We start from the raw sequence: 24,893 nt of genomic DNA on the forward strand, positions 1-24,893 counted from the left end.
TCAGGTCTCCCTAGTGCTTCCTGCCTTCTGACCCATCCCACCATGACACAGAGAGGAAAGTGGATCTCTCTTCACCGGAGTGCGTAATCCTCGACCTAGTTTTTCACAACTGGAGGAATGAATGTATAACTCAAATCAAGTAAAAGTAGAGAAACATGTGGATACCTGTTAATGTAACAGCATGTATGTGCTGTTCATTCTTTTAGGGATAGCAGTAGCTACTCAGAACATGTAACATGCAAAAGTCAAGTTCAAAAGTTATTAGATTTTGAATCCAGGAAATGTTATGGGTATAAATGATATAAGCATGTTTGTTACAGGCAGAGTTGCCTACAGTTTGTCTTTTAGTAAACACAATCCGTTGATATAGTACTTCTGAAATACTCAATGTGTGCCAAAAGGTAAGTGTGCATTTTCACTGGATTTCACCAGATGTCAGCAAACTACTCTAGACAGAGCCTGATCGACAGCATATTATGTGATATGACACTCCCATACTTCCAGAAAGTTTTAAAAATGCAAACCTACTAGCATAAAATCCAAGACTAGAAGCAATGTAAAGACAGTATGATCTTAATGAATAATTCTAGCAAGAATAAACTAAGATAGCCTAAAAAAAAAAGATGGAAATGTAATACAAAAAAGGCAGAATTAAAAAGTAAAATAACATAGTGCAAAATCAGTTCACCTTGTTTGGGGTTGCTGTCCTGGAGAAAGGCTGCATACTGTAGGCCTTTCAAAATAAAAACAAAATAATCTTGGTCTCTCTACTACAACGTTGCTCATCATCAGGCAATACACAGAGCTAAAGGGATTTGGTACACAGTCAACTATTATTTGCTATACAACTTACATTATTTTGTAGATGATACCAACTGATAATCTATGAATGTGCTAATCATCAATGAAAAGACAGTAGCATGCAAACTCAAGACTCATTACTAGTTTAAGAGGTAACTTCGACACTAACACAAAAGCTACAAATGGACAAAGAGAAAATTCAGAGAGAAGTGATGTTAGGGAAACATTTCACTGACAAATTCGGTGCCATTATAAATTTGCACAAGACCATGAATGTATGTCCTTTTGATGTGAAAGTGGCTCAAGGCTGGATTTTTTTTAAAACTTGGGAGTGATGAATGTGAACAAGGTAAACTCAGTACTTGACCATGGTGTGAGGTTCACACAGGCTGTCTTCAGAGCCTAGGAGAAAAGAGTCCACCATCTACAAGCAGCCTGCTGACCTACATCCGTCACCATGTACAGCATTTGCTCAAGACTCTAGAGCCACACTGGCTCAAATCCTGGCTCCAGCCTTGGCGGGCTCTGCGATCTGGGGCAGAATACTTAGCTTCTCTATGTATCATTTTCTATCTGTAAAATGAACAGAACAGTAGTGCCTCATTCAGAGGGTTTTTGTAAGGATGAAACGAGTTACGCTCAGTAAGTGCTAGCTGGTTACTGAGAGGATCTGCTGACAAACGACTTGAGGACAAGTCACATAACGACGTGGTGTTTGTGATAATACACATCCGAGTTTCTTTTTCAGGACTTTAAGTTCCTGACGACAGCTGACACAGCATTTCTATAAGCTAGACAGAGCAAGACACATTGCTGACTGAGGGCTCACTGGGAGAGCTGTGTCTGTAAGTAGGCTTCCCAACCTGTAATCCACCCTCATCACATTCAAAACAGATTCTAACCTTTAAAGTCATTCCTTCCTTACATGTAACGAGCAGATAAATCTTATTTTATCAAATATGTGTTTGATGTGGTATTTAACATAGATACAAAGCAAAATCAGTTAATCATTGAGAGCTAAGAATTTGATGATTAAATATCTCCAGTTATTTTAAATATTATTTAAAAAAATAAAACTATTATAACACTGCTTAATGAACTAGAATTTAGACAGAAGGAGGGAAAAAAAGGAAACACACATGCACGCGCGCGCGCGCACACACACACACACACACACACACACACCAAACAAAGCTGAACGGAATATAACAGGATAGCATGATCCAAAATGCTCTACTGAAGAGAATGGAAATTCTTTACCAAATCAAGAATAATTTCTAAGTACATTACAGTTTGAATACACACAGAACCATAGTATAATTGGTTTCTAGTTAATTAATAATCACAGACACTTAATACTTCACTTTGTAAATAAGTGACTTTGTATATATTTGCATCTGAGACAGGTAATGGATCTTTGGAAGAAATGTGTAGTTCTGCATATAATTAGCATAAATGTAATAAAATATATTTCACTTAAAAAAATCAATGGTATCCAAGGAGCTTGAAATTTTGCACTTAGGGTACTTACAACATATGATTGGTTAATTTATGACAACTAAACCACAAAAATGCAAAGATCTAAATTTAAACATTTCTCAGTTCAATACTTGTATTTACAAAGTGGGCCGAGACAGTCAAGCTGCTTGAATTCAACAGCTTCTCTTCGCATTTTTTCCGGAGCAAATCAAGAGAACACTTCTTGCTGTGGTTGTATGATGGTGCGACTTCTGAAGGAAAAGACACAGATGCAATCCTCTCTCATCTAAAAGATGTGAACGTAACAAATTTCTAGAGGTATGTAAACCACAGATGCTTTTAGACTGGCCATTTTGACTGTGGAGAAACAGAGTGACGGGTAAGGGTCTAATCTTGCCCCTCTGCAAATTAAGACCAAATCCATGTATTCCCAGGAGAACATGTGATCCCTTCAAAGAAACCACAAAATGTGTATTTTCGTTAATTATGCTTCTTTAAAGTGTTAAAACCTTAAATACATGGGAAAAAGCAAAATATAAAGAATTCTATCTTTTCACCTAGGCCTACTTGGAAAGCAGCATGAGGTCGGTCCTGCTTCTCGGCAGGACCAGCCGGATTCTGTGAGAAGAATGTGCTCGGACTGACGCAGGGCACGGCAGCTAGGACCTGAGCTCCTGTGTGCAGGTGTGTCTGAGTCGCCAGCAGGAAGCTGACTGAGGGCTCTAAGTGACAGTGCAAGGGGTCCCGGAGCAGCTGCTCTACAAACATACTGATTCTGAAATAGCAGTAATCGGGAAAGAAGAAATGAGACCTGAGCCCAGATCTGGGAGGTGAGTAAAAATTGTACTTTCACAGCACATGTCACTGATGTGCACTTTTAAGTCAACCCTGACACTGGTAACCAAATCACTTAGTGTCAGATCAAACGTACCTGTCAAATAATAAGGCTGAGTCACAACTCTGCACCAGAAACCGTGAAGAAAGCAGGAAATCATTAAAATAGATGGTATTACAACTGTCTCAGCATCGAAACACATATTTGATGTTTTATCCACACATGATCCCTAGCTCAAGGCTACCTGCCCTACTAGATTGCACTGAATTCTTTTATAAGACCTTCCTATCTCTAGTGAGCACCTTCTGAGTTAGAAGTTAAAGGCATGAGAAATTAACGTCTTTACTACAAAGGGAGCTACTAAATGCCAAATTCAGCCCAGCAAATGGTAACATTCTGCCCAAGAACTAGGTTTCTCAAGATGTGAGAATCACACATGGACTGAGGTAGCCCTTCCATGCATATTTCTCTAGCACAAGCAGATGATGAAGCCATCTAGGAGAACATGCAGGATTGCTTTAAAAATCAAAAGAAAAAAGCCTTGATCTAACCAAGCGTTGAATGGTCAGATAGCACAAGGTTTCACTGTGCCCTGGGTCTCTCGGTCTTGACTCAGATAATTTTGAAAGCTCTGAGAACTACTTCTAAAAGAATTACTTGGATCCTATGAGTGAGTATTCATGACATACAAATCTGAAAGAGAACTGTAGAAAATTTACAAGCGTGTCTCCCAGGTTCAGCAAGATTGTCATTTTAAAATTGGTTGGTACACAGATACTTTTGCTGCTTTGTTGACTAATATTTAAGCAAACCATTTAAAATTGAGAGTGGCCTCATTTTTAATAATTATGTTTTTCCTTCTGCTTTCTCAAATGGACATCCTTAAAATATCACCAGGAAGATGCTTATCTACCGCCTAACTTTGTCACAGTTTCTCCCAGTGAATCACCACTTGGACAGGGCCTAGCAGTGGTTGGGATCAGAACCTCAATGTCCAGCATCATTCCAGTCTGGCAGAAGGAGCCTCAGTACAACGGAGGCCAGTCTTTGACTTATACAGGCTTCCTCTTCACAGATTATTTATAATTATATCCTACATATTGTTAGCGTTAGGCATTTAGTACATGATTGCTAGGTTTAATAAAAACAGTGTTTAAGATATGCATATCTTTTAATTTTATCAGTTTTTAAAAATCAGCATCGGGAGAAAAGGCAGCCAAGGTGGAATACAAATGTGACCCCAACAGGCTCTCTGGCTCAGTGACAGCGGAGCGGCGTGAGGACCACCTTCTCCTTCCCACCACAATGGCAGTAAAGACAAGTCCAACCTCCATGCTAACACAGAGTATCTCAGGAACATACCGTGGGGACTTACCAAACGAAATCAGCTCTTCCCCACCTCTGAGCTACAGCTACTATTTTTAGAGATTATAGAAGGAAAAGAAGAGCTTTACTACCCATTTTTCAAACGACAGAACTTCCTGAGTAAAGAATATTTTAACTTCAGGGCGCCTGGGTGGCTCAGTCAGTTAAGTGTCTGCATTCGGCTCAGGTCATGATCCCAGGGTCCTGGGATCGAGCCCTGCATCGGGCTCCCTGCTCCGCGGGGAGCTTGCCTCTCCCTCTGCTTGTGCTCTCTCTCGCTCACTCTCTCTCAAATAAATAAATAAAATCTTTTTTTAAAAAAGAATATTTTAACTTCAAATTAAAGATTTAAAAAGGAATAAGCACAAAATTCTTATGCCTTTCCTTCCCAAGACCGTGTATGTCTGCTCGACTTCTTGACAGTGAGTCAGAAAGTCAACAGACAACAAGATGAATAACTTACATCTTTCAATTTAAGAACTCAGTGTTCAGAGAATTATATGTACAAGGTATGTAAAGTATGAAGGAGGGCCTCAGCCTCAACTGCCAGCACGTGGGGCTGGCCCACAGAACACCTCTGTGCGAGTTAGAACAGGGGCCCTCCCCTGACGCTGGCTTCACTAGGGGAGACACGTGGTTGCGGGACTGCGAGCGCTGCTAGCTGCAGGGGCTGAGTGCACTTCCTGGGTCGTGAGGATCAGAACGGCCCCTACACAGTGGCCCGCATGCACGGGCCACAAGTCAGCTGTGTCCTTCTAGGGGACGCAGTGCGTGACCACGACAGCATGACAGCACTGGGAGCATGGGTTAATCTGGTCATGGGTTTGCGAGACACACACAATCTCATCACTCCATAGTTGCCCCTCAAACAAATCCAGTGTCTCGGGGAAACCTCTTTACACATCTCCTTGTGTTTGAAGATACAGGCTTAAAAGTAAAAAGACCCTGATGACAATTTTTGCTTGTGTGGTTAGTAAGAAACGTGTTTTTGCTACACTATATACAGACATTTCTTAAGCATATTTATTTGCTGGCCAAAACTCACTTTGAGTACATGGTTATATGCTTTATATAGATAATCTCACTTAATCCTTAAAACAATCAAGCGGAATACATATTAATATGCTCATATTACAGGTGAGGAATGAGGATCAGAGATTAAGAAATTTCCTCAAGGTCACACAACAAAATAAACACATGGGGTGGGATGAGGAACCCTCTCTGCTAACATGTAAGACCTAACCTCTTTCTGCTACACTACACTGCTTCTGCACTTTTCGTACTTGCTTATTTTATAAACTAGGCACAATTTTCGTACACCCAGTTGCACTTATAACATGCATACTTAGTGTAAGAAATGTTTGTAAGAACCAACCAGATTAACAGAACCTGTACACTGGTTGTTTGATTTACATCTAAAATTTCATCTTGAAAAAAGAAAAAAGGGATGATGCTATAAATACGTGCAGGAAGGACACGTCCATGGACAACGCAGAACACAGAGTCTAACGTAGTGGTGAATGCGGGACAGCTCATTAGCTGCTCATGGGAGTCAAACTCCCACCTGAAGAGGAAGAAAAGCTTATGGGGAGGCACAACCCTAAAAAGTAAGAAGCAAAATCTCTTGCATGAAAAATGTACACGTGGTGTACAAACCAAAATCCTGTGGATTAAGCTGCACTTACTACTGGTTGATTATATGTAGACCTCAGAAATTTCCATACTAAGTCTGTAAATTTCCAAGTGTTTGGGATTAGACATTTTCTATTACCTGAATTATTTTCAGTATAAAATAAGCTATCAATTATCAAACGTCTGGTGGAGACAGGTTTAGATCACCTCACATTAAAATTATTGGGACTTGGCACCCAAAGTTTCTTTACTGGCAACAAAGCTCTACTTTTCTGAGAGGAAGTGAACAGAGAAATTATTATGATAGAAACATTCTCGCTTAAGTTTTCAAGAGAAAAGTTCAATGCACAGATCAAATGATACGAGTGAAATTAAACATTCTTTCTTCCAAGTTTTCTATTTGTGGAAAGTGTGAATTTTCTTTCCTAAAACTTTGAAGGCACAGATTAAACTTAGAAACACAGTGTTACAACTGAACAACTTCTCTAACATTTAGACCAGCTGCCCCCAGAAAACATGCGGTCAGTTTGCTGCTCTGGGACCGGACAGCAAGCCTGTATGTGGTCACATCCGCCGTAGAGCCAGAAAGGGAAATACAATTCATAATTCTTGGGAAAAGTTCCCACAAAGAAACAATTTTAAAATTTTGTGTCATTTTTATGATGTTGGAGAATTCATGATAAACACTCTCAAAACACTTACATACTAAATCAATTCCCTTTAGAAACTAAAAAAAAAAAAAAGTATCTATTATATTTGAAACCTATCATCTTTAAATGATGTTCCTTAGCAAATATTAAGACTTTTCTAATCAAGGTATTAGAAATATCAAAGGCCAATAAAGGTGGGAATATAAAAATATTACACACGAAACCAATGTTTACACATAAGAAACAAATGCCCAAGGTTCCAAGTAAAAAATTAAAATGTCCTCACTTAGAAGGTGAGTCAAAGTTAAGAACTAGGCAAAATATAAAGAAAATGGGCTTTGTCTTTCCTGATTTCTGCTGGAGCGCCACCAAACCGGTTATAAGTCACGGACAGTGAGGACACCGTCCAAGGAACCGTAGTTCCTGCAGAAGCCCTACTGACAGGTGGCCCTGGGCACAGATGACATCAGCCCGGGAAGAGAGTCTCCCGTTCACTCTGTCAGATGGCATCGACATTATCCTGCATGAAACAGTCTGCACTAACATTTACTGAAGAAAACAGGAAGACCATTAGTTATGTGTACAGTAAAGGGGACTTTGTTTTAGTCTTCAGATTCAAGGGAACCTAGACAGAGAAAGGAGGCTCTTTGTAGAAGTGAGTTTCCTCCTAAAGAGAGAGGAAATTATCCATCCTGCCAACGTAGGCCCTCCGTGTTAATAAGAAATACTGAAGTGAAATACTAGTAAACTTCTAAAAATGAATTACTATGGGTTGTAGTTAAATAATGTTCAAAGACTTCACGTCAGCATCTCCAAATTTATCAAATAAAATATACTTACAATCTCATCTCCTGGCAACCAGTATCCTTCCTGCTCAATACCAGCTTTTGAGCCTTTGCAGCCCACTGTTAGGGTTTCGACAATGAGACCATCTTTCACAGCCAGGCTCAGCTGACGCGTGGTCTCTTTTGGATGCATACCGTGGACTCGAGACATGTACCTGAGTACAGAGGAAAAACAAATTAAAAACCCCTTAGGACTCAGCAATAAATAAATCCACAGGGGTGATTTATTTCTCCTTTGTTACTACTCGTACTTACAGGGGCCCTACCAAAGAAACAAAGTCCTGGATATTTGTCTTTTAATTATCACACTATTTTAAAGCTTAATTCTATTTGTATATTTAGAGGAGTATTTGTTCAAAACAGTCCTTAAGGAGCAAACTTGAAATCACTTAACAGACTTTAGTCTAACATCCCACGCAGCTCTGGCCTCTGCAGCGACTCCCACTCTCAGTCTGCAAATTCAGAATTCAGAATGTTATCATTTCCAGTCCCAAGACTTCCGAATATAAAATACCCGGACTCAAAACTTAGGAAATGACACTAAAGAACGTTTAAGAATTACATGACTGGCTGCTGGCCTATAAAGAAACAAGAACGCATGCTGGGGTCCATTGGACAAAATGTGATTTTCAATGAAATACACTTTGGATTGGGTCACTAAACAGAATCCCTGATTAGTCATTTTACTCATTTTTGACTCAATTTTAAGAGTCAATTTTGCATTTTACTCAATTGGCATTGAGTAAATGGCAATTTTGGCATTTTACTCAATTTTAAGAAAATGTACTATTTTCAAACACACCCTGGACCACAGAGAAAGAATACTACTGGAGGGTCCCTTGTATTCGCTGGTTCTGTGAACTCATGTTAAAATGAGGACACATTTGCTTCATAGCTTAAGTACAATGTTACAGATATATTTGAATTTGTGCTATTTTCCCATTCCCTCCATTCAAACCGCAACACCTTCCACCAGGAGGCTCCTGGACATCCAGGCACAAGGCACGGGACAAGCTGAGCCAGGCCAGCCGCAGCCTCCCCAGAGAGGCACTGGGTGTACAAGACGTAGGGGCAATGCCTACAAGATTCATCTGTCCTTTCAGTATCAAAGCCTTCGCAACAAATCACTTCACAAATGCAAGTACTTGTCATGGAACCACCTACCAAATTCAAAGGACACATTTCAACGAAGAAAAGTAGTGAACCCCAACTGAGGACTGATGAACGTGCAGTGTGTAGCAGACAACGGTTTTCTGTTCACAAGATCACAAACTTTTCAAAGATGCTGTTCCACCTGTCAATGCAGGTAGCTCGAGGGTTCAGGAGGACAGGAGGGGGTGACGGTGAGCATACCTCAGCCTTGACCAACTGACCTGCAAGCACAACCACCGGGGCCCCGGGAGAGACCCAGATGCTGATGGACAGCCCAAGGGGAGAAGGCGGGTCGCTGGTGCAGCTTGACTCTGATGTAGAAAGTCAGGGCTGGCAGAAATCACCAAGTCCAGCGTAGGGCGGGGGGGGGGGGGGGGGGGGGGGGGCGGGGACATGGGCCAAGGTGAACGTGTCCTAACGTCCTCACCATTTATGGGAGGGAACCAACAGAGAAGACCTCGAGAATGAAGTATTCCATCTAAATTTATAAAGGTAACCCTCAGAACAAAAATTCAAACATTCTAAATTATCTGAACTCATAAAAAAAAATATGCAGTGAAACATAAAAACACCAAAAGAAACAACAGAAACGGAAAGCATATTACATATGATGACAGGACCAAAACCAAGTTTGTCTGTTTAATAAGTACACATTGGCTAAACTCCACAGTACAAAAAAGACAGACTGAATCACAACACCAAAAACACACAGTCTACATGACACACTTCTAAAGTGACTCAGAAAAACGAGGCAAGAACGGGCGCAGGCACATCAGAAATGCATTCCAAATGAAGCAGAGACCAGCACGGCAACCAACAGGATTTGGAATCTAGGATGAGAATTGTTTTTAAAAAAAGAAAAACAGGGGCGCCTGGGGGGCTCCGTCGTTAAGCGTCTGCCTTTGGCTCAGGTCATGGTCCCACGGTCCTGGGATCAAGCCCCGCATCGGGCTCCCTGCTCCGCGGGAAGCCTGCTTCTCCCTCCCCCTCTCCCCCTGCTTGTGTTCCCTCTCTTGCTATGTCTCTCTGTCAAATAAATAAAATCTTTAAAAAAAAAAAAGAAAGAAAAAAAAAAACAGGGCATAGGTTGTTATAAAGCAAAGACTGTAAGAAATAAAGGAAATATTGACAGGAATACAGAATTATGAGACTTCACCTCTATCCACAAAAACATCCAGCAGACAAACGAGATATTCACACAGAAGACCTAATTAACAAGGCAGATTTAGTTCAATTTATTCTGAAACCCAAAACATACCTTCAGCAGGTCTAAGGAAAATTCATTAAAGTTGAGCATAAAACTAAACACAAAAACAACCTTATTTTATTTAGGATTTTATTTATTTGTTTATCTGAGAGAGAGTGAGTGTGTGTGCGCGTGTGTGCATGGGGGTGGGGGCGTAGAGGGAGAGGGAGAAACCCGCTCTGTGCTGAGCACAGAACCTGATGAGGGGCTCGATCCCACAACCTGAGATCATGACCCGAGCTGAAACCAAGAGTTCGATGCTTCACCGACTGAGCCCAGGGGCCCCCCAAACAACTTTATTTTAGATTCCAAAAAGGCAGACACGTGCTCCCTGCAGTGAAAGTAAACCATGTATTAATAACAGAACTGGAAAACTCTCATAAACCAGTGAATCAAAAAGGTTATCTAAAAACTGCAAAAAAAAAAAAAAAAAATCTAAGCACAGTAACTAAAAAGCTAAAGCAGAGCCAGTTAAAAAATAAAAACCGAAAACTAATATTAGTCCAAGATCCCCTTAAGGGAAAAACAGAGACATCACTAGCTAATCGAATCAACAGTGAAGACACAAAGCACAAAAACATATAAACTAAGAAATGTCTACAAAGCCACAGCCAAATGTAACAAAGAAATTAAAATAATTATAAGCAACTATTTTGTTCATTTCTGTGTAAAAAGAGAAGATAAACACTATAATTTTCTAGGAAAATATAAATGGCCAAAACTTGACCATAGAAAAAAACAGAATACTTGAAATGAACAATTTCAAAAGAAATTAACAGAGGAAGTTGGCAAAGAGCTTTCTCAGAAAAACACCAGGAAGGGACATATTCACAAGGCAATTCCATCAAACTCTTAACGTCCAGATAACTCCAATGTGATTTAAACTTTTCTGGTACATAATAAAAAAGGGAAGCAAAGAATCTAGAATAATGGTAACAAACCCCTACAAAAATAGCACAGAAAAACCAGTGTTCCAGAGGAACACTATAAAAACCTTAACTTAAATATTTCAATTGACAAAATACTAAGTATTAATATAAGACATGTTAATATATTACACTCCAAAAGTCAAAGGAATACACCATAACCAAGTGTTTAATTCCAGGATTTCTCTGAAGATTTAGTATTATGAAGAAATCTATAAATACAATTCATCCCATTGATAGATCAAAAGTGAAAAATCATGAAGATTTCTATATGTATTAAAAAGTCATTTAGTGAAATTCAACAACCTGCCTCTAACAAAATGGAATGAGTAAATACTTCCTTAACCTGATCAGGAATATTCAAAGATGACTTTAACACTCTGCCAAAAGAAATAACCAGCACAGCTGGAATAAAGAAATGGTGTAAAAGTTGGTAAAGATTTTAAATGATCATTATTTGCAGATTACATATCTAGAAAACCCAAGAAAGTCAGCTGACATACTCTTTTAAATAACCAAATAATATAATCAATTATTTGTGTGGATACAAACTAATAACACTAAATTAATAGCATTCATATATACAAACCAAAAACACAGTTAGGAGATTTAAAATAAGACCCCAATTATTTACAAGAGCAATAAGAAAGATAGTAATACATAGTGATAAATAGAAGAAATGACAAGATCTGGATGAAAAAAATTCTGAAATGTGACAGAAGAGAAGATAGAGAGGGAGACATATGCCTGATATATGAATGGAAGGTAACAAAACCCGAATTGCCCCTAAGATAATTTAATTAAGTGCCACCACAAAGTGGGCAAATTAGTTCTAAAATTCTATATAGAATTAAAAAAGAACTTCCAAAGAAAATTCTTTCAGGGCAATATGAGATATTAAAACATTAGAGAGCCAAAGTAATTAAACTTGTGCATGAACAGCAGGCCAAGGAACAAACACAAAGTCCAGAAAGAGACCGAAATACGTATTTTGATTATGATCAAAGTGTCATTCAATTCAAATTAGCAGGGGAAAGGTAGATCAATCAACACATGCCATTAGGACAAGGGTCTCAACGACTTGAAAAAAGAATAAAGATGGAGCCCTGCCTTAGTCTGTGCCTGCCCATCAGTAAATTCTGAATCAGTCAGATTTAAAGATTAAAAAGAAAACCACAATCATTAGAAGAAAAACATGGGAGAGCAATCATGGTGTGAGAAAAACCTTCCTAATAGGAAACAAAAGCCGGAGTGATTTAAGAAAAGACTGAACAATTTACATAAAATCAGCAATTTCTATAAAGCAGAAAAACAGGATAACCAAAGTTAAAATCACAAATGCTAACCCGGCGAAAACAATGAATCATGGATCACTACATCAAAAACTAATAATGTATTATACGGTGACTAACATAATAAAATAAAATTAAACAAAAAACAAATGCTAACCTGGGAAATATATCTGTAATACATATAACCGAAAGGCCTCATTTAAGTTCTACATACTCCTAACGTGTTTTAAAAATCCTAACTACTGGGGCTCCTGGGTGGCTCAGATGGTTAAGTGTCTGCCTTCGACTCAGGTCATGATCCCAGGGTCCTGGGATCAAGTCCCACATCAGGCTCCCTGCGGAGCAGGGAGCCTGCTTCTCCCTCTCCCTCTGCCTCTCCCCTGCTCCTGCTCTCTCTCTCTGTCTCAAATGAATAAATAAAATCTTAAAAAAAAAAAAGCCTAACTACTAAGAAAAAACACAAGAGAACCTTCTGTATCTGTCGTGTTCATGAAGACGCTGCATCGACAGACGAGGCTTGGTGGGCAGCGCCTCACTGGGGACACTAAAGGAACACCACCCCGTAGCACAAACATCTACTGAGCAGAAAGACGTTCACCTGGGAGCCAGCACATCTGGAAATTCATCCTACAGATAGACGTGTGTGAAATAACACGTATACAAGAAAATCCATGTTAGCATTGTTGCCAACAAGATTAGAAAGGATCTAAACATGAATCTTAGGGGACTGACTAAATTGTAGTACAGCCATACAAAGAGTTATTATAGAATCATTAAAAAATGAAGCAGTGTTGTAGATGTTAGGATAATGTAAGCTCTAAGATATATTACGTTTAAAAAAATCGGTATAAGGGCTAACATCCGAAACATATAAAGAACATACAACTGAGTAACAAAGAGACAAACAATCCAATTATAAAATGAGGGGGGGCAGGTGGCTCAGTCATTAAGCATCTGCCTTCAGCTCAGGTCATGATCCCAGGATCCTGGGATCGAGCCCTGCATCGGGCTCCCTGCTCCTGCTTCTCCCTCTCCCACTCCCCCTGCTTGTGTTCCCTCTCTTGCTGCGTCTGTCAAATAAATAAATAAAATCTTTTAAAAAATGGCGAGGGGTGTCTGGGGGGTGCAGTCGGTGAAGCGTCTGCCTTCGGCTCAGATCATGATCCCAGGGTCCTGGGACTGAGTCTGGCATCGGGTTCCCTGCTCATCGGTGAGTCTGCTTCTCCCTCTGCCTCTGTGATCTCTCTCCCTTTCACTCTCTCTCAAATAAAGTTTTAAAAGAAAATGGTGAAACATCTAAACCGACACTTCCAAAGACGACATAAAGATGGCCAGCAGGTATACAAACAGATGCTGAACACCACTAATCACCAGGGTAATGTAAGGCAAAACCACACCCCTCATGCACACCACATACACACCCATGCACATGCATGCGCGTGCACACACACCCCCGTGCACACCACACACACCCATGCACATGCACGCGTGCACACCACACACACCCATGCACATGCACGCGTGCACACACCCATGCACATGCACGCGTGCGCACACCCCCACCACACCCCCATGTACACCACACACACCCATGCACGTGTGCACACTCCACCCCCCATGCACACCACACCCATGCACATGCACGTGCGCACGCACACACGCACGTGTGCACATATCCACACCATGCACATGCACACACCCACCACCCCCATGCACACCACACACACGCACATGCACGTGTGCACACCCACCCATGCACACCACACACCCATGCACATGCACGTGTGCACACACCTACTACACCCCCCATGCACAGGCGCACACATGCACGCACGCGCACACACATGCACGTGTGCGCACACACACACCACACCCCCATGCACAGGCGCACACATGCACCACATGCACACACATGCACACCCAACACACATGCATGCATGCACGTGCACACACCCCAAGCCCACAGAGAACAGACTGGTGGTGGCCAGAGGTGGGAAGTTGGGGTGGGGGATGAAATGGGTCAAAGGTATCAACTCTCAGTCACAAAATAAAGGTCATGGTGGTAAAATGCATGTGCTTATAGTTAACAATACTGTATTGCATATTCAAAAGTTGCCAAGGGAGTAGATCTTAAAAGTCCTCATCACAAGAAAAAAAAAGTTTTTTCTAACTATGCAAGGTGATGAATGTGAACTAGATGTATTGTGGTCACAGTACAGTCGACCCTTGAACAACATGAGGTTAAGGGCGCGACCCCAGCACAGTCAAAAATCCATATATAACTTCTGACTTTCCAAAATATAACTACTAATAGCCCATTGCTGACCAGAAGCCTAACTGATAACATAAAGTCAATTCACTCATATTCTGCATATTCAATGGACTACATATTATCTTCTAACAATAAGCCAGAAAAAGGAAAGTGTTACTAAGAATCTTATGAGAAAATACATTTACAGTACTATCCCATCTTAAAAAAAAAACAAAAACTCGTTTATAAGTGGATCCTTGTAGTTCAAACCTATGTGGTTCAAGGGTCAGCTGTATATACAGATACTGAATCATGTTGAGCACCTGAAGCTAATCTGTTATTTGCATATTATACCTCAATTTAAAAAAAGAAAGGAAAAAAGCTGGTAAATAAAATCATGGTATGAAATGGTAGTTTCTCAAAAACATTCTAGGATCATGTCTGTACTTGCATAAGTTCTAGAGGTGGATGCAGGAGGGTTGAGAGAGAGAACAGGGCAGCTCATCGAACAGGGGCAGGGTGCAGACCTCTTTCCACCGTGCCCTCACCAGGCCTACGTCTGTCCCTCTATTTTTCAAAAGCAGCCTCCATCCACCACCCCTGCAGCGATGTCGTCAAGCCTTCGACACCAGTGTGCCGGTCATGGTCAGGCCCCCCTTTCTTCTCAAACTCGTCTTGGCTCTTCCTGCTCATTTATTCATCCATAATAATTTTAAAACCAGTTTGCCAAGATCCATGAAAAAGGTTGAAATTTTGATTAATATCATTACAATACTAAGTCTTTCCTCTGAACTTGGTACATCTGTTCATTTATATCTTCTATGTCTTTAACAAAGTTTTATAATTTTTCTCCCTAAAATTCTTGCATGCTTTTTGTGATTTTTTTCCCCTAGCTATTGCGTATTTTCTGTTTCTTTTGAAAAGGGGATTTTATTTTATATATTATTTTCTGGCTGGTGGTTCCTATAGCTACCGAGGAACCATGCTAACCTCTCACCTGGACCCGCAGCACAGCACTGCCAGGTGGTAATGTGGGTACTCTTGTCGCAGACTTTGCAAAGGATTCTTGTAAGAGTTCACCATTAAACCTGACACCTGCTGAAGGGGGTGTTTTATCAAATATAAATAAACACAATTACAATATGATGCTGCTAAGGAAATTCCTTTCCAGTCCCAGTCTGTTTTAACAAGAATGGCATACATCGCGTTGTTCCTGGAAGGACTTGACCCCACTGACGTGTACCACCCAGGGGGCATGCAAACAGCTGTACAACATGCAGCAGAGACACAGAAGAGCTGTTTTCTCTTTACTGGCAGCGTGTGGGCTGAAACAGAAGTGGGGTCAGTGGAAGGCAGCTGCGCCATCCTTGGGGAGGGAGGGAGGGATTACACACAGAAGGCCACGGGGCAGACTCAGAAGGCCCCTTCCACAGGGACAGGATGACCAGCAGCACTCATGGGTGAAGGACCAGTTCTCCCTAGAACAAGAGAACCATCACAGCCTGGGGAGAGAACAGCTCCACAGAAGGGTTTGTGTCTTCTTTCTCTTTCTTTCTTTTTTATTTAAACTCAATTAGCCAACATATAGTACATCATCAGTTTCAGATGTAGCGTTCAACAATTCATCAGTTGCGTACAACACCCAGTGCTCATCACATCACGTGCCCTCCTTAATGCCCATCACCCAGATACCTCATCCACCCCCCTCCCTTCTGTAATCCTCAGTTTGTTTTCCCGAGTCAAGAGTCTCTCAGGGTTTGTCTCCCTCTCTGATTTCCTCCCAGTTTCCCAGCATCAGTGTCCACAGTAGCCAAACTGTGGAAGGAGCCGAGATGCCCTTCAACAGACGAATGGATAAAGAAGATGTGGTTCATATACACAAGGGATTATTACTCAGCCACCAGAAAGGATGAATACCTACCATTTGCATCGACATGGATGGAGCTGGAGGGGATTATGCTAAGGGTTTGTGCTTTCTGAATGAGAAGTTTGGGTTTAGGCAATTTAGAATAAGGGGTAAGTAAGTGATTACTATGCATTTAAAAGCTTTGGCTAGGGGTGCCTGGGTGGCTCAGTTGGTTTAAATAAATAAATCAATCTTTAAAGAGAGAGAGAGAGACAGAGAGCACGAATGCAGGAGGAGGGGGAGAGAAGCAGACTCTCTGCTGAGCACAGAGCTGGAAGTGGGGCTCAATCCCAGGCCCCTGAGGATTATGACCTGAGCCGAAGTCACCTCGGACACTTAACTGACTGAGCCAACCAGGTGCCCTGACAAATTATTTGAGACTGCTTTGCATAAAATTGGCATCCAAGAAATGCTTCTTGGATATATAAATGAGTAACAGAGAATTTCAACATCATCTTTTAAATTTTTTATTTTAAATTAATTCTAGACTTGCAGAAGAGTTGCAAAAACAGTCCAGTCCCCATATGTCCTTTACCCAGCTGTACCTAATGTTAACTTCTTAAAAAAGTCTAATTATCAAAAGTTCTTAATTTTCCCCTTAAAATTTATTTTTTTAATTGAGACACAATTCACATAGGACATAGTTTCAGGTATATGAGATAAGGGTGCAGTATTTGCACATATACTGCAAAATAATGCCCACAGTAAGTGTGGTGGACACGTCAACGTTTCTTAGACTCATTATTACCGCTGCACAATGTAGCCCCCTGGCACTATAAACTACAGACTTTATTCAGGCTTCACCCGTGTTTCTACTGTTCTTTTTTCTGTCCCGGGGCCAAATTCAGGATGTCTCAATATAGGATTTTATGAGCTTAAAAAGCATTCAAAATTGAAACATGTGATCTTAAAAAATATTTTAAGAAGGAAGAAAAATGAGTAATGACTAGCTCCGCCCCACTGAGATTATTAAGAAATACTCTACCGGAGCAGGGACAATAACGAGGTTGGCACTAAATCTTATCATTGCTGATAGTAACAGCAATTTAAAAACAATGAGGCTGGACAGAAACATTCAAATCAAAGAACAGTACAAAAAATCAGAATATCTAGAAACAGGTCCAAGTACAAAAAAATCTCAATATGAAAGGCAAGCATTACAAAGGAAGGGAAAATGTAACAATATTTACCAAGTGACAATAGAATAACTAAATGGCAATCTGGATAAAAATAATCCAGGTGTGCATCATAAATTCTGAATAAGTCACATATTTAAATATAATGTGAAAGAATGAACTGGAACAAAGTGTTTATCCTCTATTCAGGGCTAAGTATGAATGAAGACAATGGAAGAAACAAGGGAAAAGAGAGCTTTAAACACATAAAATTAAGATTGCAAAATCTAAGCGAAAACTCAGAGAGGAAACCATTAGCGAAACGACACGGGAAGCACGACAGGAGGTTAAGCAAGTCCAGCACAGACGGAGGGCTCCTTCTGTGCCTGTGGTCTAGGCAGCACACCCAGGACCTAGCAAGCAATGCACGACCTCTGCTCAATGTTCACTGTGGCAGAAATCACAAGTTGGCAAAAGTCCACAAACACAAGCTCATCAAGTAAGGCCTAAACACGAACAACTCCTTATTCTCACCTCTTTTTCTCAGAAAGTAGAAAGGAGTCAGAGCGCCATCAATGCTGAGTAAGTACGGAGCAATGCCGCCCCCTGACGTGCCAGGCCAGCATGTGCTTGACCAGCCTTAGGCCTGCACTGTCCTGAGTCAGGTACACGGAGTCCTTGGAGTTAACCTTCATGACCACGAAGGGCCCCAGCCCACTGCTCCTTTCCTCACACCAACAGGCAGCTTTACTCCGTGTGCAAATACGTATGTTACTAACGCAAGTTAAGGTCACGCCAGGCCTCCCACTGTCGTGCACACTGCTGACCCATCACAGGGATGTACCTTCAACCAATCAGGAGGCAAAACTAGCAAGCTGGGTTTGAGATGCACGGGCAGTGGCCAAACCTAGCATAAACCATAGCATAGTACGTAAATGTTATATTCAATTTCTCGGGATTTCTCAGTAAGTTTTAATTTTCTCCCATTCTACCCATTCCGTTTCCTGTAGTCTGTTCCCAAAGTCTCCGCTAGGATACTAACCCCCAACTGCTGCTCAGCACTCAGGTGCATCCAAGCAACAGGCTGCAAAGCCCAACGTGGCTCATCTCCCCCGACATAATTCTCCAAGTCCCAAGACAAAAATATATATGCAGCAAAGTGGTCAACAGCCACTGCTGATTTAACATGTCTACAAAAGACATCTCAGAAGTGATAATTTCCTGAAACTGATTATCTACCTTTTTTTTTTTTAAGATTTTATTTATTTATTTGACAGAGAGACAGTGAGAGCAGGAACACAAGCAGGGGGAGTGGGAGAGGGAGAAGCAGGCTTCCCGCGGAGCAGGGAGCCCGATGCGGGGCTCGATCCCAGGACCCTGGGACCATGACCCGAGCCGAAGGCAGACACTTAACATCTAAGCCACCCAGGCACCCCTGATTATCTACCTTTAATTCTTCTAATAATGATTCAATCTCAGCAACTAGTACCCCCCTGTTGGAGATGACACACTCAAGACCAACAGCATGATCTGACCCATCTGCAGAAGAAGGAACCATCACCAACACACTGACTTGCCCTTTGTCGATGACAAGACATCATCAACAGCTCCACACTACCGCGGTGTCTAGAGAACTTTATCTGGAATAAATTCGAACAAAGCCGCCTGAGGGTCTTCTGGACGATCTGGATAGTTAGCCGTGCCCCACGAACACCTGAATGTGCTCAGGGGGTGAGGACATCAGAATCATGGAAGGAGATAAACGTTGAACATTGACTTCATCTCTCGATGCTGAACGACTCTGAGGATGAAAACCATGGAAGTAACAGAGAAGAAGAATGAAAATATCTGACTAGTTGGCACTGTGGAATTCCTCCAGGACGCAGATGGCACAAAGCCATGTTTGTCTAGCGTCTGCGGCGAGTACCACGTAACTGGAGGCCAGCGTCACCCAGAGCCTCCACAACAGTGGGAGACACATACTAGGCAAGCACCTTTGCTGGGCAGCCCGAGGCCACAGTGCGCTGGTCCCTGGTGCTCATCACAGACCCCACAGAGGCTCCGGGGAAAGCCCAACAAGGAACGGTGAAATGTGCTGGTTTTTCTACATCCTTTCATAATTCTTGTTGCTTAACTGTAACTGTTAAATCTTGATTTCCCCCATTTCTGAACTAGTTAAAATAATTCACAGTGCTCACTGATAGATACACTTTGAAGGTTTGGTAGGATTAATTAACAAAGAAAAGGAAAAATCCTTTCCATTTTCCCCCATTAATTGTAAAGGCATTAAAAGACTTTTTGTTTCAAAAACTGCTCCACTTTAATTACCCCAAACAGCACACTGTCAATTATTACATTTTTTATGCCATGACTTTAATTAAAATCAGTAAAGTAAAATCTTGAGTTGATTTACTGTTAGACGGAAACTTAGAAAATATCAGGCGGGTTTCATCTGGAGGAAAGAGACATTTTCCGTGTGACACACATCCTACTCATTTTCTGGCTAACACTGGTTCCATTTTACAAACAGGAAAATAGCGGACGCTGAGAAGGCTCAATTTCAGTCATGGTGAATTACGCATCTTAGCGCGGCTCCATCCGTGCACATTTATGGACGTTTCACGGCATCAACGAGCAGGGTGCAGCCCTGGCAGGCGAAACCATGTCCACAGGAAGATGCAAACTCATGGCGGGCTTGGGGGACAGCGCGGGTGCGTCATGTCTGTCATGGGTCCCTCCAGAGCCGGGAAGCTGCACAAGCAGCAGCAGGCTCCCCTCCCACTCACTCTGCAAGCCACCACCTCTTAGTTAAAACTGCGTCTGAGGCCTCGGCCTCAGCCTCATGGCGTGACACAGAACTAGACCCTGCCACCCAGCATGAGCTTTGTGACAGACATACGAAAACACTGGGAATAAACCCCTTTCTGGGGTTAGTACCGTTAGAAACCTCAGCAATGGAATCCCTTACGGGCACTATTCAAATGTTGAGGCTTCCCCTCGAGCTAGTTGCAAGGAAACGGAAAGCCAGATCCGGAATGCGTCCTTCCTAACAAGCCCTGGGGCTTCTCAGACAAGCTTCCTGCGTAGCTTCACTGCCAGCTCCACTCTACGTCCTGACTCTCCTGTCTCTCTCCCTCCCCACCTCCGCCTACCACAGGGGATCTGACGCGCACGATGCACGCTACTTACACCTTTTTCTACCTGCAGAACGAGTGATGTTCTGGTAAAACACACGAAGTGCATCTGATCCACGTATGTGAAGACAGCGTACACACACAAAGTAGAACCCACCCACCACCACCCTCCTCACCGCTTCACCAGCACGCCAGCCCCTGGGACTGGTGCTCCGCTCTCAGGCACTGACCCAAATACACATCAGTTACACCTGCACAAGAGGGCACAGCACAGCTTCTACCATAACAGCCCCCAGTGCCCCCAGCAGGTGAGTGATTCCCAAACCGCGGTATGTCCATTAACTGCCAAGATGCACAGCATATGAATCTCAACCCATGCTGACCAAGAAAAGTCAATCATGCAAAAGAATATATTGTATGATTCCACTTATATAAAACTCTAGAACAAGCAAAGCTAATCACTGCCATGGAAAGCACATCAGTGCTTGCAGCTGGGGGCAGGGGAATGACCACCAAGAAGTACAAGGAACTTTTGGGGGTGACGACAATGTTCTGTATCTTCATTAAGATGGAGGCTCCACGGGGGCCCCTGGATGGCTCAGTCGGTGAAGCGTCTGACTCTTGATTTCAGCTCAGGTCATGACCTTGGGGTTGCGAGATCGAGATCGAGCCCGGCGTCAGGCTCTGCACTGGGCATGGAGTCTGCTTGAGATTCTCTCTCTCTCTCCGTCTGCCCATCCCCCACAACCCCACTCATACACTCTCTTCAAAAAAAAAAGAAGGCCCTCCATGGGGGCCTTCATTCGCAGAGGAAAGAAGGCAAGGCAATTCCTGGGGAAGACAGCTAGTTACCAGGAGAGCTGACCCTGCGATCAGTGCACATCCATTAGAGACTGCATGCTCTCTGTGGAAAGGACAACTGGTTGCAGGAGAAGGGCCCACAGTCACGCAACATTCAGCAAGCATGTGAATGAGCGAATGCCAGGTGCCCCTTCCTGGTTTGGGGTCCTTGGGCATTCACAGATACACAAAACAGAAAAAGAACCCTCCCAGCTTACACAGTGGTGGGAAGAGGGCACACGAACACGCAAACTCGCGGCCCTCAATGATCCCCCACAAGAGTCTCCGACTCCAAATGCTTAGATGTTGAAACAGAAGGCAGACTCACTAGAGAGAGAAAAACAAACTAGAACTGGACCATTTCCCCCACTGCATGGAGAGAAACCACGGATGGATTAAAGAACTGTGAAACGTAAAACTCTAAAGTTAATAAAAGAAAATGTGGCAGAATATTCTTGCAGTCTTATTAAGAAGGATTCCTTAAATAAAAAAATGTCAACAACATAAAACATTAGGCCAAAAACAATGAAGTTGATAACTACAAAATTAAAATTTTCTGTTCAACAAAGAACAGTATGGGAAACATTAATAAACAGATAACAGAACTTCTAGAAAAGATGTTTACAAAGCATGATGTGCATAAAGGAATTAAGGTCCAGAAGAACATGAACTTCTGCAAATCAACAGAAAAGGAAAAGAACCCAGTGGGAAAATAGGTAAAGGAGGAGAACAGGCATCCACAGCAAAGAAAGGCCAAAACCTTGTAGGAACATCATGAGCTGTCTAATCTCATTAATGAACAAAGAAACGTAAACTAGGACATGTCCGTGACCACAAGCGCGCAAATGAGCAGCATCAGGTACCAGCGGACATGTGGGGGTATAACCCTTATGTCCAGCTACTGAACAGGCATCCCCCGAGGGAGCTTAGCCAAACCTGCACACCCTGCCATCAGGGAGGCATTCTGTGTCTGGACACACACGCTAACGAATTCCTCCTGTTTGTGCTGGTGGCCGTCTGTGGTGGAAGGACACCCAGGACAACCTGAGTGTCCACCGGGAAGCAATCCTTCTAAGCAGTAAGACACAGTGCAAGGAGACTACTGAACACAGCGAAAACTGGAAACACCCATTACCCAGCAACAAACAAAACAGGAGCATGATGAGACGTGCAGGTGATCACGCATATCAGGCGGGCTGGAATGAAGGCCAACAGAGATGACAAACAACAAGGCACTCAGCCCAGGCCTGGCACTGAGTATTTCGAAAACATGGGTCCTGCACTAACTGCCGTGAACCCCTCCAAGCTTACACCTCGTTGTTGGCATCACCACACAAATATACAGGGGGAACACCAGCCCTGCAAGAAACCGACGGATGATGTATGGAGGGGTGAGCACGTGCAGTGGGAAAAGCCTGGCCTTTAAAGTCACAGATCCCAGCTCAGACAGTGGTTCTCACGACCTGGACAAGTTACTTCTGCATCTCCAAGTACGAAAATGAGTAGTGCCAACCCCCTGTAGTTGTTTTGAAGGCAAATAAATGACCACGACGTGAACCTTACAATGCATGTTTACCTTGCTTACTCCTCCTCCCTTGCAAACCACATGACAGAAGTCTCACCACTGGGAACACCGCCCAACCATTACCAATAATAACTTAACGGTGACCACGTAACAACATGGTCTACACTAACAATGTTAAGGAAAAAAATGACAAGAAATAAATCAAAACTGGGCAGAGAAATTATAGGTGATTATTCATCGGCTTTCTCTTTTCCAAGTGTCCTGCAATACAACTATGCAACTTAGAGTAAAACACATTTTAATAATAATGCTGTGCCACTAGGTGCCTGTAGATGCAGGGATGGTTCAACACGTGCACTTCACCAAGGGTGACACACCACACTAAAAGAACGAACAGACGCATCTCAGCAGATGCATCATACAGAATCAACACCCTCCCATCGCCAAACACTCACGGGACCAGTCCCGGAGAAAACCGCCTCACTACAGTGAGGGTCATATACAGCAAGCCCACAGCTAACCTCAGGGTCAGTTGTGCGAGCTGAGAGCTTTTCCTCCGCGGTCCAGAACAAGACAAGGATGCCCACTTTCATCACTTCTAGTAAACACAGTACTGCACCTGCTAGCCCGAGCATTTAGATAACAAAAGGATAATAAGCATCCAAATTGGAGATAAGAAGTAAAATGACCTCTGCAGACATTATTATCTTGCACATAAAAAACTCTAAAGATTCCACAAAAAAGCTGCTTTAACTAACAGATGAATTCAGCAGTGTAGCAGGACACAAAGTCATAAAATCAGCTGCATTTCTAACGGGAACAATGAACGGGGCGCCTGGGTGGCTCAGTCGTTAAGCGTCTGCCTTCGGCTCAGGTCATGGTCCCAGGGTCCTGTGATCGAGCCCCTCATCAGGCTCCCTGCTCTGAGGGAAGCCTGCCTCTCCCTCTCCCACTCCCCCTGCTTGTGTTCCCTCTCTTGCTGTGTCTCTGTCAAATAAATAAAATCTGAAAAAAAAAAAACAAAACAGGAACAATGAACAATCTCAAAAGGAAATGATGAAAACAATTCTGTTTAAAATCACTCAAAGAATACATAGGAATTAACTTAACCAAGGAGGGAAAGCCTGCACAACGAACACTACCTAACACCACTGAAAGGAATTCAAGACATGAACAAATGGAAACCCACTCCATGTTTGTGGATTGGAGGGCATCATATTGTTAAAATGTCAGCAGGACCCAACGCCATCTACGGATTCAGTGCCATCCCTACCAAAATCTCAACGAAACTTTTTCAGATATAGAAAACCCATCCTAAAATTCATGTGGAATCTCAATGGACCCCAAATAGCCAAAATCATCTTGTCTTCATCTTGAAGACAAGAAGAAGAAACTGGAGGACTCACACTTCCTCATTTCAAACCTACTATAAAAGCTACAGTAACCAAACCACCTGGTACTGGCATAAGAACAGACGAGGGGAGGTGAACGGAAGGCCGAGAAAGAAACCCTCACATAGTGAAAGGACTTTTGACGAGGACGCCAAGACCTCTCGATGGGGAGCCAACAGTCTTTTCAGCAGAACGAGCTGGGGACACTGCATCTCCACATGCAAAGGAGGAGGCTGGACCCCTACCTAACAGCACACACACACATTAACTCAAAATGGATCAAAGACCTCATCGTAAGGCCTACCATGATAAAACTCTGGAAGAAAACGTAGGACAACAGCTTCACGACACTGGATTTGGCAATGATTTCTTGGATGTGACCAAAGGCACAGGCAACAAAAGAAAAAATGAAGTGGACTTCATAAAAATTCTAAAAGGTTGTACATTGAGGAGACACTGTCTACAGAGCAGACTGAGAAAAATATTTGTAAATCATACAGCTGGTAAG

At 42.4% G+C, this 24,893-nt stretch overlaps 1 protein-coding gene across 16 annotated transcripts in view; it reads right to left on the reverse strand.

The window, feature by feature from the left end:
• ZMYND11 (zinc finger MYND-type containing 11) overlaps positions 1-24,893 on the reverse strand; it is a 124,689-nt gene that overhangs the window by 37,220 nt on the left and 62,576 nt on the right. For 10 of the 16 annotated variants that reach the window (XM_027592005.2, XM_027592001.2, XM_027592002.2 and 7 more), the window contains 2 exons: positions 7,603-7,762; positions 689-733 (listed from right to left, as the gene is read on the reverse strand). In XM_027592005.2, coding sequence (XP_027447806.1) covers positions 689-733; positions 7,603-7,762 — 205 coding nt within the window. Of the gene's footprint in view, positions 1-688; positions 734-7,602; positions 7,763-24,893 lie in introns of those variants that run through there. The other 6 variants (XM_027592010.2, XM_027592009.2, XM_027591998.2 and 3 more) reach the window with 2 other exon arrangements.

Source organism: Zalophus californianus, chromosome 9 (genome assembly GCF_009762305.2).
Source record: "Zalophus californianus isolate mZalCal1 chromosome 9, mZalCal1.pri.v2, whole genome shotgun sequence".
Classification (NCBI taxonomy): Eukaryota; Metazoa; Chordata; class Mammalia; order Carnivora; family Otariidae; genus Zalophus; species Zalophus californianus.